The sequence below is a fragment of the Nelusetta ayraudi genome, unplaced genomic scaffold, assembly GCF_046127955.1.
Source record: "Nelusetta ayraudi isolate G7.1 ecotype Tasmania unplaced genomic scaffold, CSIRO-AGI_Nayr_v1 ptg000173l, whole genome shotgun sequence".
Taxonomy (NCBI): Eukaryota; Metazoa; Chordata; class Actinopteri; order Tetraodontiformes; family Monacanthidae; genus Nelusetta; species Nelusetta ayraudi.
The window spans coordinates 452501-470595 of NW_027466222.1; the positions used below are offsets into that span (position 1 = coordinate 452501).

An 18095-nucleotide genomic window follows, 5' to 3' on the forward strand; every position below is an offset into this window, starting at 1 on the left:
TGGTTTGAGCCACATGTGAAGCCACCTCTCTGCACTTTGTCACCAGAGAACGCAAAGCTGGTGGACGTCTACCTCTTCCTGTTTGACGAATTCCTGCTGATCACAAAGATCAAGAGGAGCAAGAAGGTGCGTCGCTCGGAAGCGAACCGATTCCCTTGATTCAGTGGTGCGCGGGCGCTTTCACCACCGTGTGCTGTTGCCCTGTGCAGAAGGCTCTCGGTCCGGAGCAGAACACACTGAGGCTGCAGCAGAACCAGGAGCTGGATCAGCTGCTGAAGGAGGGAAGCACCTTCACTGTGGTGGATCAGCCCGTCTCCCTGGATCGACTCCAGCTCAGGAACATTGACCAGCTCAATGCTTCAAGTAAGACTCGGCCTTTGACGGCTTTTGCAGCAAAATCAAAAAATGAATTTGTTTAATGATGAACATTTGACTGTGTGTTTGTTTCTAATTTGTGTTATAATTTGATTGACTTGAAAGACGTCATTAATTCTGGTATTCTATGTGTCGCCTTAATGTCACAGCATCAGGACTTCCCCATTCCTTTATAATCATGCACCAGAACCGTTACCAGCAGTGTGTTGGTGCATTCATCCTGCAAGCTGCATCAGAGTCTGCCAAGGTGTGTTGTTCACCTCAACCACTTATATTCAGTATTCATTGACATTAATCACATGTTTAGGGTCATATTTCCACAAAACTTCATAAAGCCTCCAACTCAACACGTTATTACTGCAGTATCTACTGTATATTAAAGTCTCTGCACATTAATAACAGTGCAAGTTGTAATTTCTGTCTCATTATTTACACTACAAACAATATACACTGTAATCATAACGTAAAGTTTGTCAGTCTCTGATTTGTTTGGTCACACTCATTCAATGAATAATATACTTTCATATTTACAGACTAAATAAAATTTGCAAACAAATTTCTTTTTTCTTTATGCTCCTCCAGAGAGAGTGGATGTCAAAGATAGAGGGCGCTGTGACCACACTGCTGAAGCTGGACTCTCAGCAGCCGCGACTCAAGAGCTCCTCCCTGTGGCTGGAGTCCTCACAGATATAGAACGTCAACGTGCACTTCACTGTCCTATCGTGTTCATCTTAGCATAAGGTTCATTTTTAAAAAATAAAATAAAAATAATTGTTGGTCATCAAAGGCCTGTTGCTGCAGTAGTGCAAAATAAATGTCAATGTAGACCTCACGTGTTTTCCCTTTCATCTTCTGCACCTGCTTGGCGCATGCACGCACACACACACACTTCAGAGTTCCCAGTTCACCTCACGTGCATGCTTTTGGACTGTGTGAGGAAGCTGGAGAACCTGGAGAGAAGCCAGCAGACACAGGGAGCACCTGCCAACTCCTCACAGAAAGGTCCCAGGCCTGGAATCGAACCCACAACGTGGGCAAACTATGGCCCGCTAATCTTTTTAATCCAGCCTGCCAAATTTAAAGATTATATTAATAGTCAGTCAGTCAGTCATAAAATAGCTGTATTGCATCCATTTTTCAGTGTTGCAGAGTCATTTCAATAAAGAGCTAAACACTGTGGGACTTTAGTTCATTGTCAATTGACATTAAACTGCGTTTTCTACATATGCCGTGATATGTTTTTCCTTCTATGAGGTGGCTCACCAAAACACTCCAGCCATTTGCTGCTGCTCCATTGTAGCCCACCAGTCAAACAGTTTGCCCACCCTGGTCTAGTCGAAGCTTTTTCAAGATGCACGTTTGTGGAAAATCACATTTCTTCTCACCTTTGGCAGTAAGTGAAACGTTTTTTTTTTTTTCTTCAAAAATGACTTCAGAAACATATCTTCAGCTTTATTATTATTTTTTTTTTGATTTTGTCATAACAATGACCATGAATTAGAAAAAAATCAACAGGTGCATGTGAACACAGAGTACACGGTTCCTCCCAGAAGTGCGGCTGCGGCGGAGCCTCGGTGCAGGTGGCGGCCGCTCTGCTCCGCTCCGCTCCGTCCGGAGGTTCAACCATCATGCATGAGAGGTGATGGCAACACGAATCAAGCCATGGTTCAGTTCGCACAGGGCTGCGGCCACTTTGACAGGCCACCGTACAATAAGACATGGATGAGTCCACACACACATTTCCACGGTCGTCATATCAATACATCCACAAGTGTTCAATATATTCACCTTTTTTTTTTCTCTTCTCTCTTTCTTTCTTTCATTAGAAACATTTACAAAGATAATTGTATCAGCCTTTAGTATTATGGAGCGGTTCAGTACGCCGGTGCTGGGAATGCCGAAGCCTGTATAAAGGTTGGTGGTCCTACGTTGTGGCTCGGGGTCTCACACGGAGGAGGCCACTTTACAATAAGGTGCAAATCATTCGTCTGGGTTTGTTGGGGCTGGACAGCTCCATAGATGGACAGATATCCTCAATCAAGCACAGGCCGTGACGCATCCGGAAGGCTTAGAAATAGTGTTTTCCTGTGCCAATCTGAGGTAGACATAACAAAACCAACGCACAAAGAAACGGGCGTTTTTGCAACTGAAAAGGGCAAAAAAAATAAAAAAAATAATAAAAAAAAATAGTAAGAATCATTTTTGAGTCTGAACAAGCCGGGGTGAGTCGCCTGCATCGTCGCCTGGCTTACAGTGTTTATAGATTTCTGCCCGCTCCAGTATTCAAAAGAATTGCACGGAATAGATGCTTCATCCTCCGCTGACAGACAGGCTGCACAGAGGACAGACAGGCAGACAGCGGCGGCCGCACCTGAAGGCAGCACGACATCCCTGAACAACAAAGACCAGCCCCCACACATTCATACAGCACACGCACGCACGCACGCACGCACGCACACACAGCACAGCAGGGAGACACACTGGAACACACACACATACACACACACACACAGTTATTGCTCTGAAGCACACACACACACAGATTTTCATGCAGTATTGTGGTGAGTCAGAGATGAGCAGCAAAAACAAAAGAAAGGTGCAGACACACTCAGTGAGTGTGTTATCTGCACAAAGCACCACAGTTTGCAGGAGTTAACGCAGAAAAAGAAACAAAACGCGGCACAGAAAAAAAACGACAAAGCGACGCGTTGAAGCCCCTCAGCTCGTCCGACGTTAAAAAACAGGAAAACACTCAAGACCCTGTTAAATGAACACTCATCCTTCTCACTTTAATACTGAAATTAAAATCGCACCCGAGGGACTTTTTTTTTTTTTTTTTTTTTCCTATCAGCTGAGCGTGCGCTGCCAACATTCTTTGGTCAAGAAGTCATTAATTTAAAAGAAACATACAAACGCGTCACGTGTTCTAATCACTGGCGACATCACAGCAGGTTGAAGGTTCTGTGCAGAAAGCGGCTGGAACATAAATCAGCCTCTTGGTTTTTTACAGTTTTTTTTTTTTTTTACAGTTAAACTCTTTAGAACACGAAAAACGACTCGCCAGGGGTATTTGACACTGACTCATAGTGTCCGAAAAACAAAAACAAAACTCCAAACCGCTTGTTAACAAAGTCAACTACCTGGTTTTAATTTAAGAAAATGAATAAAATTGTTAAACGGCCAAATTAACTTGTGAATTAAAATCTGGAGGTTTACTTTGCGTCCTGTGAGAGGTGAGACTAATATCGTTAGACGATGAAAAACAGCTTCTCTGGGAAAAAAATGTCTGTATTTATCTTTTGTTGGTGGGGGGGGGCAACTAATGTTGAGCAGAGTTTTACAGAGTCTGTCCCTCTCAGAGTCCAACCATCCTTCCACCTCTCCGCAACACAAAGAAAAATACAAAAAACACAGAGTGAGTGAAGAACAACGCCAAACAGGCGATGGCGATGGTGAGCGTGTGGACGACAGAGACGTTGGTGGGTGGATGGATGGATGGATGAGTGGATGAGTGGATGGATGAGTGAGTGGCTGGGTGGCCTTTTCATTCTCACTGTCTCCACTTTCCGGCCGTCCACAGGAGCAGCAAAGGCACAAAAACAGATACAGACGATCCCGACACGCCGTCACGTGACCGCGGCGGCTCTCAGTTCGTTTCCCTTCATGTGAGAGCGCCCCCCCCCCTCTCTCCCCCCCCTCCCTCCTGTCCCCTCATAGTGCACATTGAAGTACGACAAAGACGAGCCTTCTTCTTCCTGCTGGAGGAGGAGGAGGAGGAGGAGGGAATTGGGGAAGGCTAGAAAACAAAAGAGGGGGGTTGGGGGGGCGGGGGGTTTGGGGGGGGGGGGGCGGTGGTCGGGGGACTCAGCCCTGGAGCTCCTCGAAGCACGTCTCGCACACCCGCACCGGCTTCTTGGAGGACGGCGTCATGGCGTTCTTGGCCGAGCACTCTGCGCAGAAGATGTTGCCGCAGTGCCGGCAGTGGTGCTAGGGGGCGACAGAGAGGGAGGAGGAAGCGGAGAGTTTGAGGAACAGGAAGCCACTCGTGTCTGTCGTCAGTGAGCGCCGACTCTTACCTTGCGCAGAGTGACAGAGAAGACCTTCCCGCAGGCCATGCAGTTCTGCACCTCGTGGTCTTCAGCCCACTTCCTGGTCAGCGACTGCGACTGCTTGATCTGAGGATAAAACAAAGCATCTATCAATATTGACTCAAATCTATTTGGGTTCTGCTCACTCGGTGCTTCCCAGCCGACCTGAAGCGACTGGTTCTCCCTCCCCAGCTCCTGCATGGCTGCCGTTGTGTCGTCCAGTTTCCTCCTCAGCTCCACCACCTTGGTCTGCAGCTTCTCGATCTCGCCTTCACCTTTGACACACCTGTAGAGAGAGAGAGAGAGAGAGCACACAATCCTCTAACACCTTGACTTTATCACAGTATTTTGCATTGACAAAACCTTGCAAACATTTTCAAAACCTCTTGAGTCAAAAACATTTTTCCTTTTCAATCCATTTTTGCTTCTTTTGTTTCTATTGCTACTGAGTCCTTCGCACATTTGACTCAAAAAAGCCTGAGAGACAAAGTGTAAATAGAATATGTATCATATAAATACAAGACCATTCAAAACTTTGAGGCCCATTGACTCACAACTCCATTCTAACCAGTTTTATGAATGAATGGTCTTGAATGCTCTTCAGCAATTTTAAATCAATGCATTTCTGTAATAATGGCTGCATATTGCTCACTTGATATTCATCCTTTCAAAGCAACAACTATCAAAGCCATCCCATAATGTGTTCACCACATCCTGACTGATTTTCCTGCACTAGTGATGTTCTCTGAGCATTCCAGCATGTTATTAATGAAGCTGGTTATAATTGAACTCAATGCAAAAGTGAGTGAGTGACCCCAAACTTTTGAATGGTAGTATAATATATATATGATGCAAAATATGACCTTTGTACCGTTACCAAACATATCATTCTATCAGTTGTTCATCAACCATATCAAAACAGCTGACTTGAACAACAATAAAAGCGTCCCTTTGAAAGACAGAACCTTGTTTTTAACATGAAGCAGGAGGGAAAGTAAAGCCCAAGTGAGCTCACCGCTCCAGCAGAGCTCGTCTCTCGTCCTGGTTGTTCTGCACGGTGGCCTCCAGCACGGCGATCTCCCCTCGCAGCTCGTCCGTCTGCTTCTCCAGCTCGCCCACTCGCCGCTGGCTGGCCTGCACCTCCCTCTTCAGCGTGGCCACGTTCTCATTCAGAGCCGTCACCTGCGTGCTCATCTTGGCCTCGGCCTCCTCGCCGCGCTTCACCTGCTCCTCCCTGGCCTTCCTCTCGGCCAGCTGCGGGGGACAGTGCGGTTCGAGTCAGGCCGAGTGCTGCGGGAGGCGGGCGACACTGACCTGCGATCGGTCAGAGTGACAGGCGGACGCACCAACTGGTCCTGGACCTCCCTGGTGTGGGCCAGGAGCTGCTCTTCTCTCTGCTGCCTGCCGTCCCTGCTGGCCTGGTGCTCCTTCTGCTCCTGCTCCAGTGTCTTCTGTGCCTCCTCTATCTGACCTTGCAGCTCCAGCTTCTGCTGAATCAGCAGCTGTTTGGCTTCCTGCAGCTCGCGCACTTCCTGAAAGTCAACTGTCGTTAAGCAACTTTGTGTGTGTGTGTGTGTGTGTGTGTGTGTGTGTGTGTGTGAGAGCTTTGGACGTGGCCAGAACAACAGGTCCCGGCTGACAGACAGCATGTTGAAAGCCCTCAAAAAACACTGGAGTGCAATAATGCGTCGACAGAGACACTTTGAAATGAACTTTGAAGAATGTGGCCTCCATGACCTGCAGTATCTGACAGTTAAGCAGTTTACATAAGCCATAAGAATGTGAGGAATGTTGTGACAGGATGGCCCCATTATTATGGAACATTGTATGTACATGTATAATGTACAATTTGCAACATTTTCATATATAAGTGATATTTTTTTCTTTGCCACTTGTGAAACTGACGGCTGACCTTTTCACTTTTCTCCCTGAACGCCTTCACGTCAGAAGTGAGTCTGGAGTTGTTCTTCTCCACGTCATTCTTGGCGTTGTTCAGCTCCTCCACTTTACTCCTCGCCTTCTGAAGCTCCTCCTTCACTTGACCCTGCAATAAGAAAGAACTACTTACTTACAACATGTAAAAACAACCTCTGGTATTGCAACATGGGAAACTGCATCAAGTCTTCTGCAGCAGTTCAGACAGCAGCCACTAGAAGAGAGAGGCGTCTTTCCTTTCATCCCTGACTTGACATGAAAAACTGAGAATGTTGGAGTATTAATGCCAGGGATCATCGTTGTGATGACATAAACAGACATGCACGTGATGCAACACAGAGCAGCAAGTGAAAACAAACACCATCACAATGGAAGGCATGTGCACTTGGACATAACCAGTGCGCTGCTTCGCTGATGACATTTTTTGACTGATGACTTTTGCCATATTCCTCTCTATGGATGCGTGTGAAAAACCACCTCATGAGAGCGCCAAAAACCTTTTAGCAATATTTGAGAGGTTTTTCCAAGTTGAGCTGTTTCCATCACCAGTTTTTATTGACATATTTAGTTTTTTTTGTCATGGAAACACAGCTACCAACAACACAATTCACTCAGATGGCCCAGCTCTCACTCTGTGTTGCCATGTTTAGCTGGAAGCAAAAGACGTGCAGCCAAAAGACTGCCACACTATGGAAGCTCCGTCCTAAAACATTTGCTATTTCAGGCAAATGAAAGCACAAGAAATGCAGGGCAAAAAACAAGGAAGAGGCAGCGTTGGAGTGTCCTCACCTGTTGCTTCTGAAGCTCTTTCAGGTTTTGCTCCTGCTGCTGGAGCTTCTGCTTGAGCTTTGCCAGCTCCTGCTGCAGCGAGGTGCGGCTGGCCTGCAGCTCCTTGATCTGACTCTCCAAAGCGTCCTGATGGCTTCGGTTGGCGGCCAGCTCTTCCTGAGCCCCTTTCAGCTTCTCCTGTGACGCCTGCACAGCCAGAGAAAGACTCACTCACTCACTCACTCACTCAGGCATCGCTCCGAGAGGAAGTTCGAAGAAGATTCTCCGCTAACGCTGAGCGACGCTGCCGGCGTCTCCTCGACCTACCTTCAGATCTTGATGCAGGGCGGAGACCTCGGACTCTTTGCCGTACAAGTCAGACTGAAGCTTAGTGTGGCTCTCCTGGCTCTGCTCCAGGGCCTTCTGCAGCTCCGTTGTGCGACTCTTTTCAGCGGCCAGCTCGTGGCCGAGCCCAGACACCTGCGCTCTGAACTCACTCTCCTCCTCTGCCTGCAGGAGGGTCAAAGACACATTCACAAACACATTCAATCATTTATGCTGTTTTTAACCAGGGATCGGCAATCAAATGAGTCTGTTTGCATTTAAAACTGCCTCTTGCCTTTTTAGCATTAGATTGCTCTAATGTTGTAATTTGGCCCTGCAGCCTTTTCAGCTCCTCTTCAAAGGACCCCTGGGTCGTCTTCAGTTGCGCCTGCAGCTTCTCCAGCTGACCCTCTTTTTCCTTCACCGCCTCCTGAGTTTTAGAATGCTGCTGCTTGACCGTGCTCAGCTGCATTTCTAACTTTTTCTCTGCCTGCAATTTCAGAACAGAACCTTTGAGTACAACTGCATTAAAAAGCAACCTTTTAACACCGTCACCAATGTTTTCTGAGAGAGTACCCACCTCTTTGAGCTGCCCCGACTGCCCCTTATAGTCGTTCATGGTCTTTGTAATTGCCTCATTATTCTTGAGAAGCTCCTGTTTGGTCTTTTCGTTGCACTTTTCCTGAGGTATGAGAAATATTGAAGTCAGCAGAGCGCTTTCAAACAAAGAAAACAGAAAAAGAAGAAAGAAGTTCTTCAGCCTCCAGATCATCACCTTCTCTTCCAACGCTGCTTTGTGGTTCTTCCTCTCTGTGTCCAGCAGACTCTGAGTGTCTTTCAGAGTCTTCTTCGCCTTCCCCAGACTCTCCTGTGTGGAGCTCAGCTCCTTCTTTTGCACATCCTTCTCTTGCTGGACCTTCTGGAGGTCTCCTGCCAAACTCTGGGCCTTCTTGTCCAACTTTGCATGTTCCTCTGTCAGTTTCTCCATGTTCACCTTCAGGGTGGCTGCAGCCTGCTCGCTGTGCTTCAGCTGCTGCTGAGTGTCACTGAGAGCAGCTGCTTTGCTAGCCAATTCCTCTTTTAGTGACGCAGCTCTGGAGTTCAAAGACATTGAAGGATTGCAATGTGAAAAGCATCAACATGCAGGTTTTCTTTTAAAGAGTTGGGACAGATGATGCTCAGGCTACGACATCAGTTCAGTTTTCCTCACCCTGCCTTCTCAGACTCCAGTGAATGCTTCAGCTCCTTCACCTTCCGTTTTACCTCTGACCCGTCCTTCTGCAGTTTCTGCACTTCCTGCTGCGCCTGCTCATGTGCGGTCTTCAACTCCACAACCTGTGACTCCAATTTCTGTGCGGTTCACACAAAAGACATTTGTCTACACAACAGGAAAAACAATCCATAAAAAAATGGATTCAAAAAAGTCTAGTGCTGAAACCTTGTTGAGACTCTCCCGCTGCTCCACATGCTGCTCTGAAGCCATTAGTTTGTCTTTACATTCCTTCAGGCTGTTCTCCAGCTGCGTGCACTGCTCCTGCTTCTTCTTCAGGCTCTGGGCCTGCTCCTCCATCTTCTTTTGAACTTTATTCAACTCCTACACAGACAGAGAGTGTGCGGGTTAGAAAGCAGGCTGAGTCGAGGCTGAGGAGCCGGTGGAATTCTGATGACGCGAGTAAAGAGCATTGCAAAGGTCAGAGCGCTAACCTGCTGCTTGTCCTGCAGAGCGTGCTGAGCGCTCTCCAGGCTGTTCTCCAGGTTGGCTTTCTGCGCCGTCTTGGCAGCCTCTGCAGAGAGCAACATCTCCGTCTTCGCCTTCAACTGAGAAGGAGCCGACACGCAGGAGATGTTGTTATCACGGCCAATGCATTCAATGGGTTTACATTTCTTTGACCAGAAGCTATTCTGGGACTTCTTACAGAGACTCACCTGAGCGTCTAGCTGAGACACCTTCTCCTTGCTGTCTGCCAGTTGGGTGGTCAGCTCATTAACCGTGGTTTCCAGGGTGTGGGCCAGGTCCTGGGCTGAACGCACAAGGGTCTTCTGCTCCTGGACCTGCTCATGCAGGTTATCTTGGGCCTGCTTGTTGCTCTCTGATTGGTTCTTAAGCTTGTCTGTCAGCTGCGTGACCTTGAGTATGCATATAAAGACAAGCGTAAGTGATTTTGATTGTGAATCCAAATCAGTAAAAGAAAAGCCTACCTGTCCTTGCAGCGCGTGGTTCTTCTCTTTCAGCTGGTTGAGCAGCGCCGTCTCTCCCTCCCCGGCTTGGATCTTTGCACACAGATCTTCTCTCTCGGTTTCCAGCTGGGTCACAATTTCCTTACTCTTCTGCAGCAGAGCCTCCAGATTCTGGATCTTCTGGTCCTTGTCTCCAATCTGACGCAGCACCTGCTCCAGGTCGTTCTACACACACACACACACACACACACACACACACACACACACACACACACACACACACACACACACACACACACACACACACACACACACACACACACACACACACACACATTGAAACAGCGCATGAGGTGTGAGGTTAAAAGTCGCGTCATGTTATAATTGGTAAAAGTGATTTTGGAGATCACATGCATCTTGCAAATATCTTCATTTGTTGATAAAATAGTTCATTTGGCAACATGCATGATGTTATTGCAGTCTAGCTTCACGCTCTCTGATGTTGAGACGGTTCTCCGGAGGGCAGCACCTGTGACTCGCGCAGTTTGCCGTTGGTGTTTTGCTGCAGTGCCTGCAGCTCCAGATGCTGCTGCTTGGCTTTCTCCAGCTGGTGCTGCAGGTCTGTGCTCCTGCCGGCGCTCTCCTTCAACTGAAGACAACCATCAAACACAAGTGTGTACACTCTTAAGCCATTGCATGTTTAAGTCCAGCAAATAAAAACCCTTCAACTGAATGACAGCAAACATTACACTCACTACACTTGCACTTTTAACACCAGACACATTTAAGAAGAGATTCTATTTCCACTTCCTGAGCCGATGGTTGAAGTTGGATCTCGTACCTGTTCCTCTGCACGGGACAGTTTGAGCTGGAGGTCGGCTGATTGCTGCTCGCGGTCTTTGAGCTTCTCTCCAGACAGCTGCCTCTGTTCTTTGAGGCGACCCTGGACCTCGCCCAGCTGCCTCTCTGCCTCCAGCAGTTTAGCTTGCAGCTGGACAGAGTGAAGAGAAAACTGAATTCTGTTTGCTATATGAACCATCCTGGATTAAGACACTGGCTGTTGCCACTTCATCAACCCAGCGTCAGGTCCAGCTAAATAGTGACAGTGTATATGACCTTAGAGCTTCTCAGTATGATTGCTGTCTTCCCAACTCACCCGGCTGATCTCAGTCTGCTGCTGAGCGCCGTGGCTCTCCTTCTCCTCCTTCTGCTGCTCCAGCTGTTTCCTCTCCACCCTCAGTTCTGCGTGCTTCACCTCCAGCTCTCCAATCTCAGACTTTATCTTTGCCGCCTCCTCGCCTCTCTGTTGGAGCGCGGCCTGCGCCTTCTGCAAGGAGGCCTCTGCTCCTGCAGCACGAGCCTGGAGCTCGTGAACTTCCAGGTCCCGCTCCCTCAGACTGCCTTGGAGGCCCTTCTTGGCGTCCTTCTCCGCTCCCAGACGCTCCTGCACTTCCAGGTGCTCCTTCTCTTTGCTTGCAAGCTTTTCTGACAGGTTCTGTGAGAGGAGGAGGAAAAGACAGCATGAGTCCACTCAGGGTTGGAGGCACTTTGCTGCTCTAATGCTAGAAATGTCCCCACTGTGGGACTAATAAAGGATGATCTCATCTTATCTTATCCCTTAAGGTAGAAAACATCAAAAAAATTCTTGCCAAGAAATTTAAAATACAAGACCCAAATAGGTGGCGCACTTTCGCCAGAGTTGGCAGCCAATGTGGATAATTCACAAAGGGCAAAATGTTGTTGACAGTGGAACATTTTACCACCTAGGGAATGTGAGGAAGCATTCGGACGTTCAGCGATGCCCATGGCTGTCCACCAACACTGAAACGACTCCAATCCTCTGCACTCAAACAACATTCACTTCTGTCCAACCTATTGTTTTTCTTCTTTTGTGCAACTGCGCTTCACCTTTTTGCTTTAGGCGAGGTCCATGAGTCACTGTTTGTTCCATCATTATTCTCTGTATTCTGCTGAAAGGGGCCATGGAACAATGGCAATTGAACAATGGTCTCCCAGTATCTGCTTGTGAGGACGCGCTGGGCCAGCTGGCGTGACGTGCGCAGCATGGCAGGGTTTCATCTGCCGCAGGAAGGAAGTCTGTGACCCTGAGCTCCCAGTGCACCAACACAGTCGTGGTTGTGTTTCACTCCGGGCGTCAGAGGTGGCACACACAAATTCCACACTCATTTAAAGATAGGTCTGCTCGTGTTTTTTTTTGTCAACATGACAGAGTTGCCAGTAGAAGCTGGCAATAACGGCGAGGTGATCGAACCCGGTGCCGGGCAACAGAGGAAGTGCTTTGCACTTAAAGTGATGGCTATCAATGCATCATCCCATGACTTCGAGGCAGTAAAGGTCTGACGTAATGTGCTGCAGGTGGCATAACCCATTATAATCCATTCAAAGACGCGACATATGGTTATCACCGGAAGGGTGCAGGGCCAATAGTCATAATTTCTCTTCAATACAGTTCAATTCAGGGCTTCAGGCCTGGAACAAGCTGCAGCTGTGATCACCAGGGGCCACCTGTTATTAAGAATCTCAACATTGACGTTGTTTTTATCATGTCATATTATTGCTATTAACAGTGTTGCTGTTTTTTAAGTGTCACATACACAGGAGTAACTGAGATTTACTGAGCCACGACTGCAACAACACATTGATCCTTTGCTGGTGCTGAAGCCCAACCCAGGCCTGTACTTTTCACTATGATCCTCCAGACTGACTCAAAGGTTAGCCAAAGTTAGAGATAAGAATTGATGAGATTTGCTTCATGCCAAAAAGTCTTTATCAATTGTGATTGCATGCAGAGAGAGAGAGAGAGAGAGAGAGAGAGAGAGAGAGAGAGAGAGAGAGAGAGAGAGAGAGAGAGAGAGACCTGGTGTTGCTGCTGCAGGTTGTTCAGATTGCTCTGGAGCTCATGGATCTGCTGTGTGTAGACGGCTGCTTCCTGTGGGCCTTTCTCCAGCTCTGCTCTGAGTTGCGATATGGTCACCTGCAAAATGAGAAGCAGACACGTTGTGCTCTTTCTGCAAATGAGTGTCTATTCAAAGAACTGAACTGCAACAGTGAAGGAGTGGCAAAAGAAAACCACACGGCTGAGTAACAACAACAACAAAAAAGCACGAGTTGCACAAGAACCTGTCAGAACTAGAATGGTTAGAGTGAAGTTCAAACTTATTGAAACTGAAATGGAATGAGGGAAAAGTTAAAACAGCGAAATTTACCTCCAGTTTACGAATCTAGAAGAAAGAGTGGATGTTGTTGGGAGAGACAGGGTGTGAGGAGGAGATGTAGAGGAAGGAGGAAGAGAGACAGACAAAGGTAAGTCACGATACAACAGAGAGAGTCCAGCCTACGACACAGTACTACAGGGTGATGACCACAAGACTGTTCTCCATGACTGCCAGTATTAGTTCAAACATTCCTAATCAAGGTCGGGATTGCTTAGTGACAACTACTGCAGCGAGGGAAGAAGACACATCAATGCAACAAATATAACTTCATTTTATTTTGAAAAGAAATTACATGTGGACCTGAACTCTTATGTGTTCATACTGAGGAATTTAAAGCTTTATGAATCACAGCGACTGTTTGTAGACTTTCAACAAATCCACTTGTGATCCTAAAATCCTATTATGTAACAACAAACTTTGATTTTTTTTCTTTTTTTTTCAAAAAATATTATGGCTGGTACCTGTTCCTAAAAATCACCAAATAAAAGTATACATGGCGACAGAAATTGTTATATAAATATAAACACGCGTCAGATAACAATGCACCTTTGCAAGGCTGTGACTTAAAATGCAGAATAATCCACAAATCTTTAATTAGGGAGATTAAACACTCAGCCATCTGTTGTGACATTAATGCAGATATATTTTTTGAGGGACTTTTCTATACAGTGTATTGAAAACTAAATATGTTTTGGTTGTTGGTTTTTAAACATGTCTTTTGCGGTTTATTTATTTTTTAAAATCCTTTGCTTGATGTTTTTGCTTCCACATGAGGTAGGGAGTGAGGGTGGGCCCTTGGACTGAACATTGGACAGAACTGGATTTGATCTCAGATGTTTGACCCTCTCACCTCTGAGGTAGTGTGGTCGGCCTGCAGCTGTTCGTAGTGGGACTTGAGGCGATCATACTCGTCCTCCCTCTCACGTGTCATATTGTTCATCAGGGTCTGGACCTGGATCAGCTCCTTCTGCAGCACCTCCACATCCTCCACTCCCGGCCGCTGCAGCTAGAGGGCACCAGAATGTCAGTGTAATAATAAACGACAGTAACAGCAACAGGCATTTCAACAAATCCAAGACTAGTGCATAATAGAATTAAAGACACGTACAAAACCATTAGCATTAGCATTATTGTTATTTTAAATGTTTGAATTATGTAAATACATCTCAAGCTTTTTTCATTTGAAAACTACCCTACATGTGTGGGCATGGAAGAGTACGGTACAGTATATAATACTCACTATACTGCACTAAACTAGCTTCAGCATTGTTGGCAGAATTTTGGCCCAAAGTCTATTTTCAAGGGATTGTCTGAGTGTGATTCTTCTACCCAGCATCTCGGTGCTGAACAAATTTCATGGTGACACTTCAAAGTTATTCATTCGGTTTTCAAAGCATGGCAGCTGTGAAAGAGCGGCCTTCACAATGTACAAAGTGGGTCTTAAGGGTGCAGGGCGGGAGAATAAACGCCAACAGGAATGTATTGTGTGTTGTACCAGCTCTGTTTGAAGCCTCTCGTTATCCTCCTTCTCTTTCTGTAGCTGCTCATTCAGTTTGGCCACTTTCTGGTCGCCCGCCTCCTTCAGGCTCCTCTCCTCATCATAGCGGGACTTCAATTCTGTCAAAGTCAAATATTTTAAATCAATGTTTACGATCAAAAGATGAATATGCCTTGAGAATGGCCATCAGTGAGAGCATGTTGCCAAGACAGGGCATCTCTTGTCAAACAAAACACTATGGTAACCCATTAGGATTAACAGTGGTGTATTCAAGAAGGACTTCAGAGGCTTTTCCCACAGACACAAGAGTCTCAGTTCCCTGGTGCCATACTAACCTACTATCTCTGTGGCCAGTTGTGCGGCCTTCTGCTCAAACATGTCTTTCATCTGCTTGATGTTGAACTTCTCCGTCTCCATTTCGTTCAACTTCATTTCCAGGACTGAGGGGAGGAAAGAGGGCACACACAGGAATCAATGTTTGGCATCTTTACACCAGGATTATAAAATGTTGTGTCTCCCACCTGTATCGTCTGAGTTCATCTGGCCATCACCCTGTGGAGTTTAGGCAAAGAGCGAATCAGGTATAGCAACAAGATGCTGTGATAGCAATTTTGAAGGAATATTCCAAAGAATCTGAGAAAATCTAGCTGGAATTACTTGCTTCAGTTGTCCTTGGACTTTGTCCAACTCTTTCTTGAGCTCTCCAGAGAACCAGCGTTCCTCCTAACCAGGTGAAAACATATACAAACTTTGAAATATTTGAACAAACTCATACGAGACAAAGAATTTAAACTAGACTCCACGTCAGGCGCTGGTTTCAGATTCTCGTTTTCACCTTAAGGGAAGCGTGCAAGTCCTGAACCTCTTGCCGCAGCATTGAAAGATCTTCCCTTCATGGGAAAAGAAAACCATGGGCAATGTAAAAGACTGGCAACAACACATCGCAAATCACACTAATCAATTTGACTTTTAGTTTTGCCACAACTCACCGAGTAGGGGCCAGGTGAGCGGGAAGATCTCCAGTGTCGTGAAACAGCTCATAGTGCTTGAAAAGCTCCTCAGCAGAGTTGTGAGATTTCATGCACTGAGGACAAATGAAGCCCTGAAACACAGCAGCGCAACATGAGACACATCCCAAACTGATCAGCTTACAAAGAGAGAGAGTAAAATAACTCATAGACCAACTAGGATAGATTTGTCTTACCTCAGATGTCTGATCATGGTTCAGGTCTGTGCTGCTGGGTGGGTCCGACTCTGCGTTCTGAGACCCCCCCTTCCCTGGAGTCTGGGGGGAGAAATTTGACGTACAATTCAGATACTTCTAAAGGCATATTGTGGGTCTGTGTTACCAAAGAAATACCTATGGCGTGTGCACTTGACTGGTATTATCTGCATTTTGGTCATTAGTCACAAAATCAGTCACAAACTGTTTTGTCATGATTTGAAAATTAACAACCAGATGAGTGATGACCCTTGTTTTATAGTTCACAGAAGGAGTGCATTTAAAACTGTGACGAAGGAATAACAATGCAGGAATGGGAGATATTTAATAATTTCAACAATGAAAGAATGCCATTCTGAAACTTTGTACAGCTTTCCCACGTAAAAATAATTTGTCTACATTAAGGTTTGACAAGACAAAGGTTAAAAATTTAATGTGAAATCTATAAATTGACGTATTTTGGTAGTGAAAATACAATTTTCCACATCTTTCTAAATAAACCTTCAGGCAGCTGACATCTGGCCAAGTAACGTCAAACAACGAGCACTATTCCCATCGCAGGAGAGATAAGACGGGGGGGGAGGGGGGGGGTCAACTTTTCACACAGCTCAGAAGCTGTAATGGGGTCACTTCATATCAGTGCAAAGGACAGGCCTTGAGCACAAACACACAGTCAATGGACAGCTTTTTGTCCATTCATAAAAAAGGGGTTTTGTACTGTTGGCTGGTGAAAGTTTGTATGAATTCATGACGCGATGGGGCACAGGTTAATGGGTGAGCGTGCATGCGTGCGTGCGTTTGGAGAGATTAAGCATTTTGAACTGAGCCATCTGGATCCTTTGGAAGGCCGACAAATAGCACTTGGAGGGTTAGAGTTAGTTTCCATTATCCAGAAACCTTTGAGCCGCAACAAACATGGTAGATAAGAATTTTTTATTTGTGCGTGTGTAATACAATTGATTAGACAAAGTTCTTGAAGGAAAAACTTGTATAGATTGCTTTAAAGGTGGGTCCAATACGTAATTGAGACTTTTTCTTCACAATTGGTTATACTATGTTATGAAGTATGTTTATGTTTCCATAACGATTCAATTGGATTTGTCAGAAAAACACATTTATTATTATTGATATTATTGTTATTATTGATATTATTATTAGAAGAAGAAGAATTTGGGATGAGAATTGATGTTCTCTCAATATTTTTTTTTTTGTCTTGCGATACAGATGTGAGATAATAGGTCATGAGCTCCAGAAACAGCGGCAGTACCTTGGAAAAATTGCTTTTGACTTCCTTAAACTGCAGCACAATCTATTTTGTTGCGCGGTAGCCAGTCTGACATGCTCGGATAAAATAATGCATATACAATATCAATCACAATCCAACTACAACAATCATTAATTATCATGGAATCCAGGTGTACTAGGGCCAGTGAAACAACGGCAGAACGACGCCTAAACTTGCGAAGTACAGACTTCCCAATGTTGACGTCCTGCCCTTCTCCCGGACTTCCGCGTTATCACAATCACATGGTTGCAAACGAGCCATACCAAAGTTTAGAATGGATCGAGTTTCCTGGTCACGGAACCTCCGTAGTCATAGGAACACTGGTAAATGTAGTTCTTTACCGTAGCTAGCACGCTAAACTTCTCCTGACACTCCCACATGCTAGAGATTATTTAAACCAAGACTCTGGTTTCTTCTGTAAAACACAGGTGATATAAAGGGCCAATTGTCATGGTATTACAGAGCAATACAAAGTGGGGTAAACGTTAGCAAGTGATGAGTCAACGACGAATAAACCTAATGCGTCGTAAGCTAAATATACAACGGAAACTATGATGAATGACATGTTCCAATGTTTATGCACGTTGGCCATTCATAACGTTTCTCAACACAATTTAGGGAGGGCAAAATATTTTTTAGACAAGTAAATGGCAGCTGCAGTGGGCTGACACGAATTAGCTTTTAAACTCTCAAGCAACGATAACGTACATCAACCCAACTGAGTTAGCATTCTCTGGCTAGTAGCTGCAACCTCGGTGAAAGGAGCGCTTGATATGATCACAACGAAGTGACAGCGTGGCGGGTCTCGCTCACGCTCACCCAATGTCAGCGTCTTCAAGGACGAAGCACCGCCCACTCGAAACACACCGTGTTTTAAAAAGAGCGTTCCCCAGCATAAAAACAGACAAGGATAGGCCTGTCTCTCCCAACGTTGACGACTTTTACCCTCACAAATGCCACACCGTTGACATTTTTTAAACCAGAAGCTTACCATCTGAAGTATCCGTCTGAGCATGGCCTCGCCTGCGTTTGTCCCAACACAAAATTCACTCGAGCTTCCAAATGGAAAAGTTTAGGACGCCGGACAACAAACACCTGACCGATCTTAGACAGCGACAGCGAATGGGCGGGTCATGGGGAGAACAGACATACATACATACACGATGATACACGATGATTTTTACAC

General features: G+C 45.9%; 2 protein-coding genes across 4 annotated transcripts in view; one reads left to right on the forward strand and one right to left on the reverse strand.

Annotated features, from left to right (window-relative positions):
• The window catches only part of plekhg7 (pleckstrin homology domain containing, family G (with RhoGef domain) member 7), a 13811-nt gene extending 12604 nt beyond the window's left edge, over positions 1-1207 (forward strand). Inside the window, exons 14-17 of the mRNA XM_076014736.1 lie at positions 47-126; positions 210-363; positions 525-622; positions 958-1207. Coding sequence (XP_075870851.1) covers positions 47-126; positions 210-363; positions 525-622; positions 958-1068 — 443 coding nt within the window. The 3' untranslated portion in view covers positions 1069-1207. The remainder of the gene's footprint in view (positions 1-46; positions 127-209; positions 364-524; positions 623-957) is intronic.
• A 607-nt stretch (positions 1208-1814) lies between these two features.
• eea1 (early endosome antigen 1) lies at positions 1815-18059 on the reverse strand. 3 transcript variants are annotated; one of them, XM_076014732.1, is made up of 30 exons: positions 17901-18059; positions 15607-15687; positions 15392-15504; positions 15238-15292; positions 15060-15125; positions 14924-14954; positions 14738-14842; positions 14400-14521; positions 13755-13910; positions 12896-12910; positions 12547-12663; positions 10825-11163; positions 10510-10659; positions 10198-10317; positions 9690-9893; positions 9417-9617; positions 9195-9308; positions 8929-9084; positions 8701-8840; positions 8266-8584; positions 8071-8172; positions 7786-7980; positions 7494-7676; positions 7188-7373; positions 6376-6507; positions 5810-5995; positions 5479-5717; positions 4629-4749; positions 4452-4550; positions 1815-4362 (listed from the first exon to the last, which is right to left on the reverse strand). In XM_076014732.1, the coding sequence occupies exons 1-30, from the start codon at positions 17922-17924 to the stop codon at positions 4240-4242; spliced, it is 4194 nt and encodes a 1397-aa protein (XP_075870847.1). In that variant the 5' UTR covers positions 17925-18059; the 3' UTR covers positions 1815-4239. The 3 variants fall into 3 exon arrangements, with proteins under 3 accessions (XP_075870847.1, XP_075870848.1, XP_075870849.1); XM_076014733.1 differs by lacking the exon at positions 12896-12910; XM_076014734.1 differs by lacking the exons at positions 15392-15504; positions 15607-15687; positions 17901-18059 and having other exon boundaries at positions 15064-15125; positions 15238-15293.
• Positions 18060-18095: the final 36 nt, after the last annotated feature.

Excerpts from the sequence above, each read along its gene's own strand:
- eea1 (XM_076014732.1), bottom strand. The coding sequence starts at position 17,924 with ATGCTCAGACGGATACTTCAGATG. Across the intron at positions 10,318-10,509 it reads TGTCCCGTGCAGAGGAACAG|TTGAAGGAGAGCGCCGGCAG; the intron begins GTACGAGATCCA and ends GGTTGTCTTCAG. Across the intron at positions 8,841-8,928 it reads AGCGGGAGAGTCTCAACAAG|AAATTGGAGTCACAGGTTGT; the intron begins GTTTCAGCACTA and ends TGAACCGCACAG.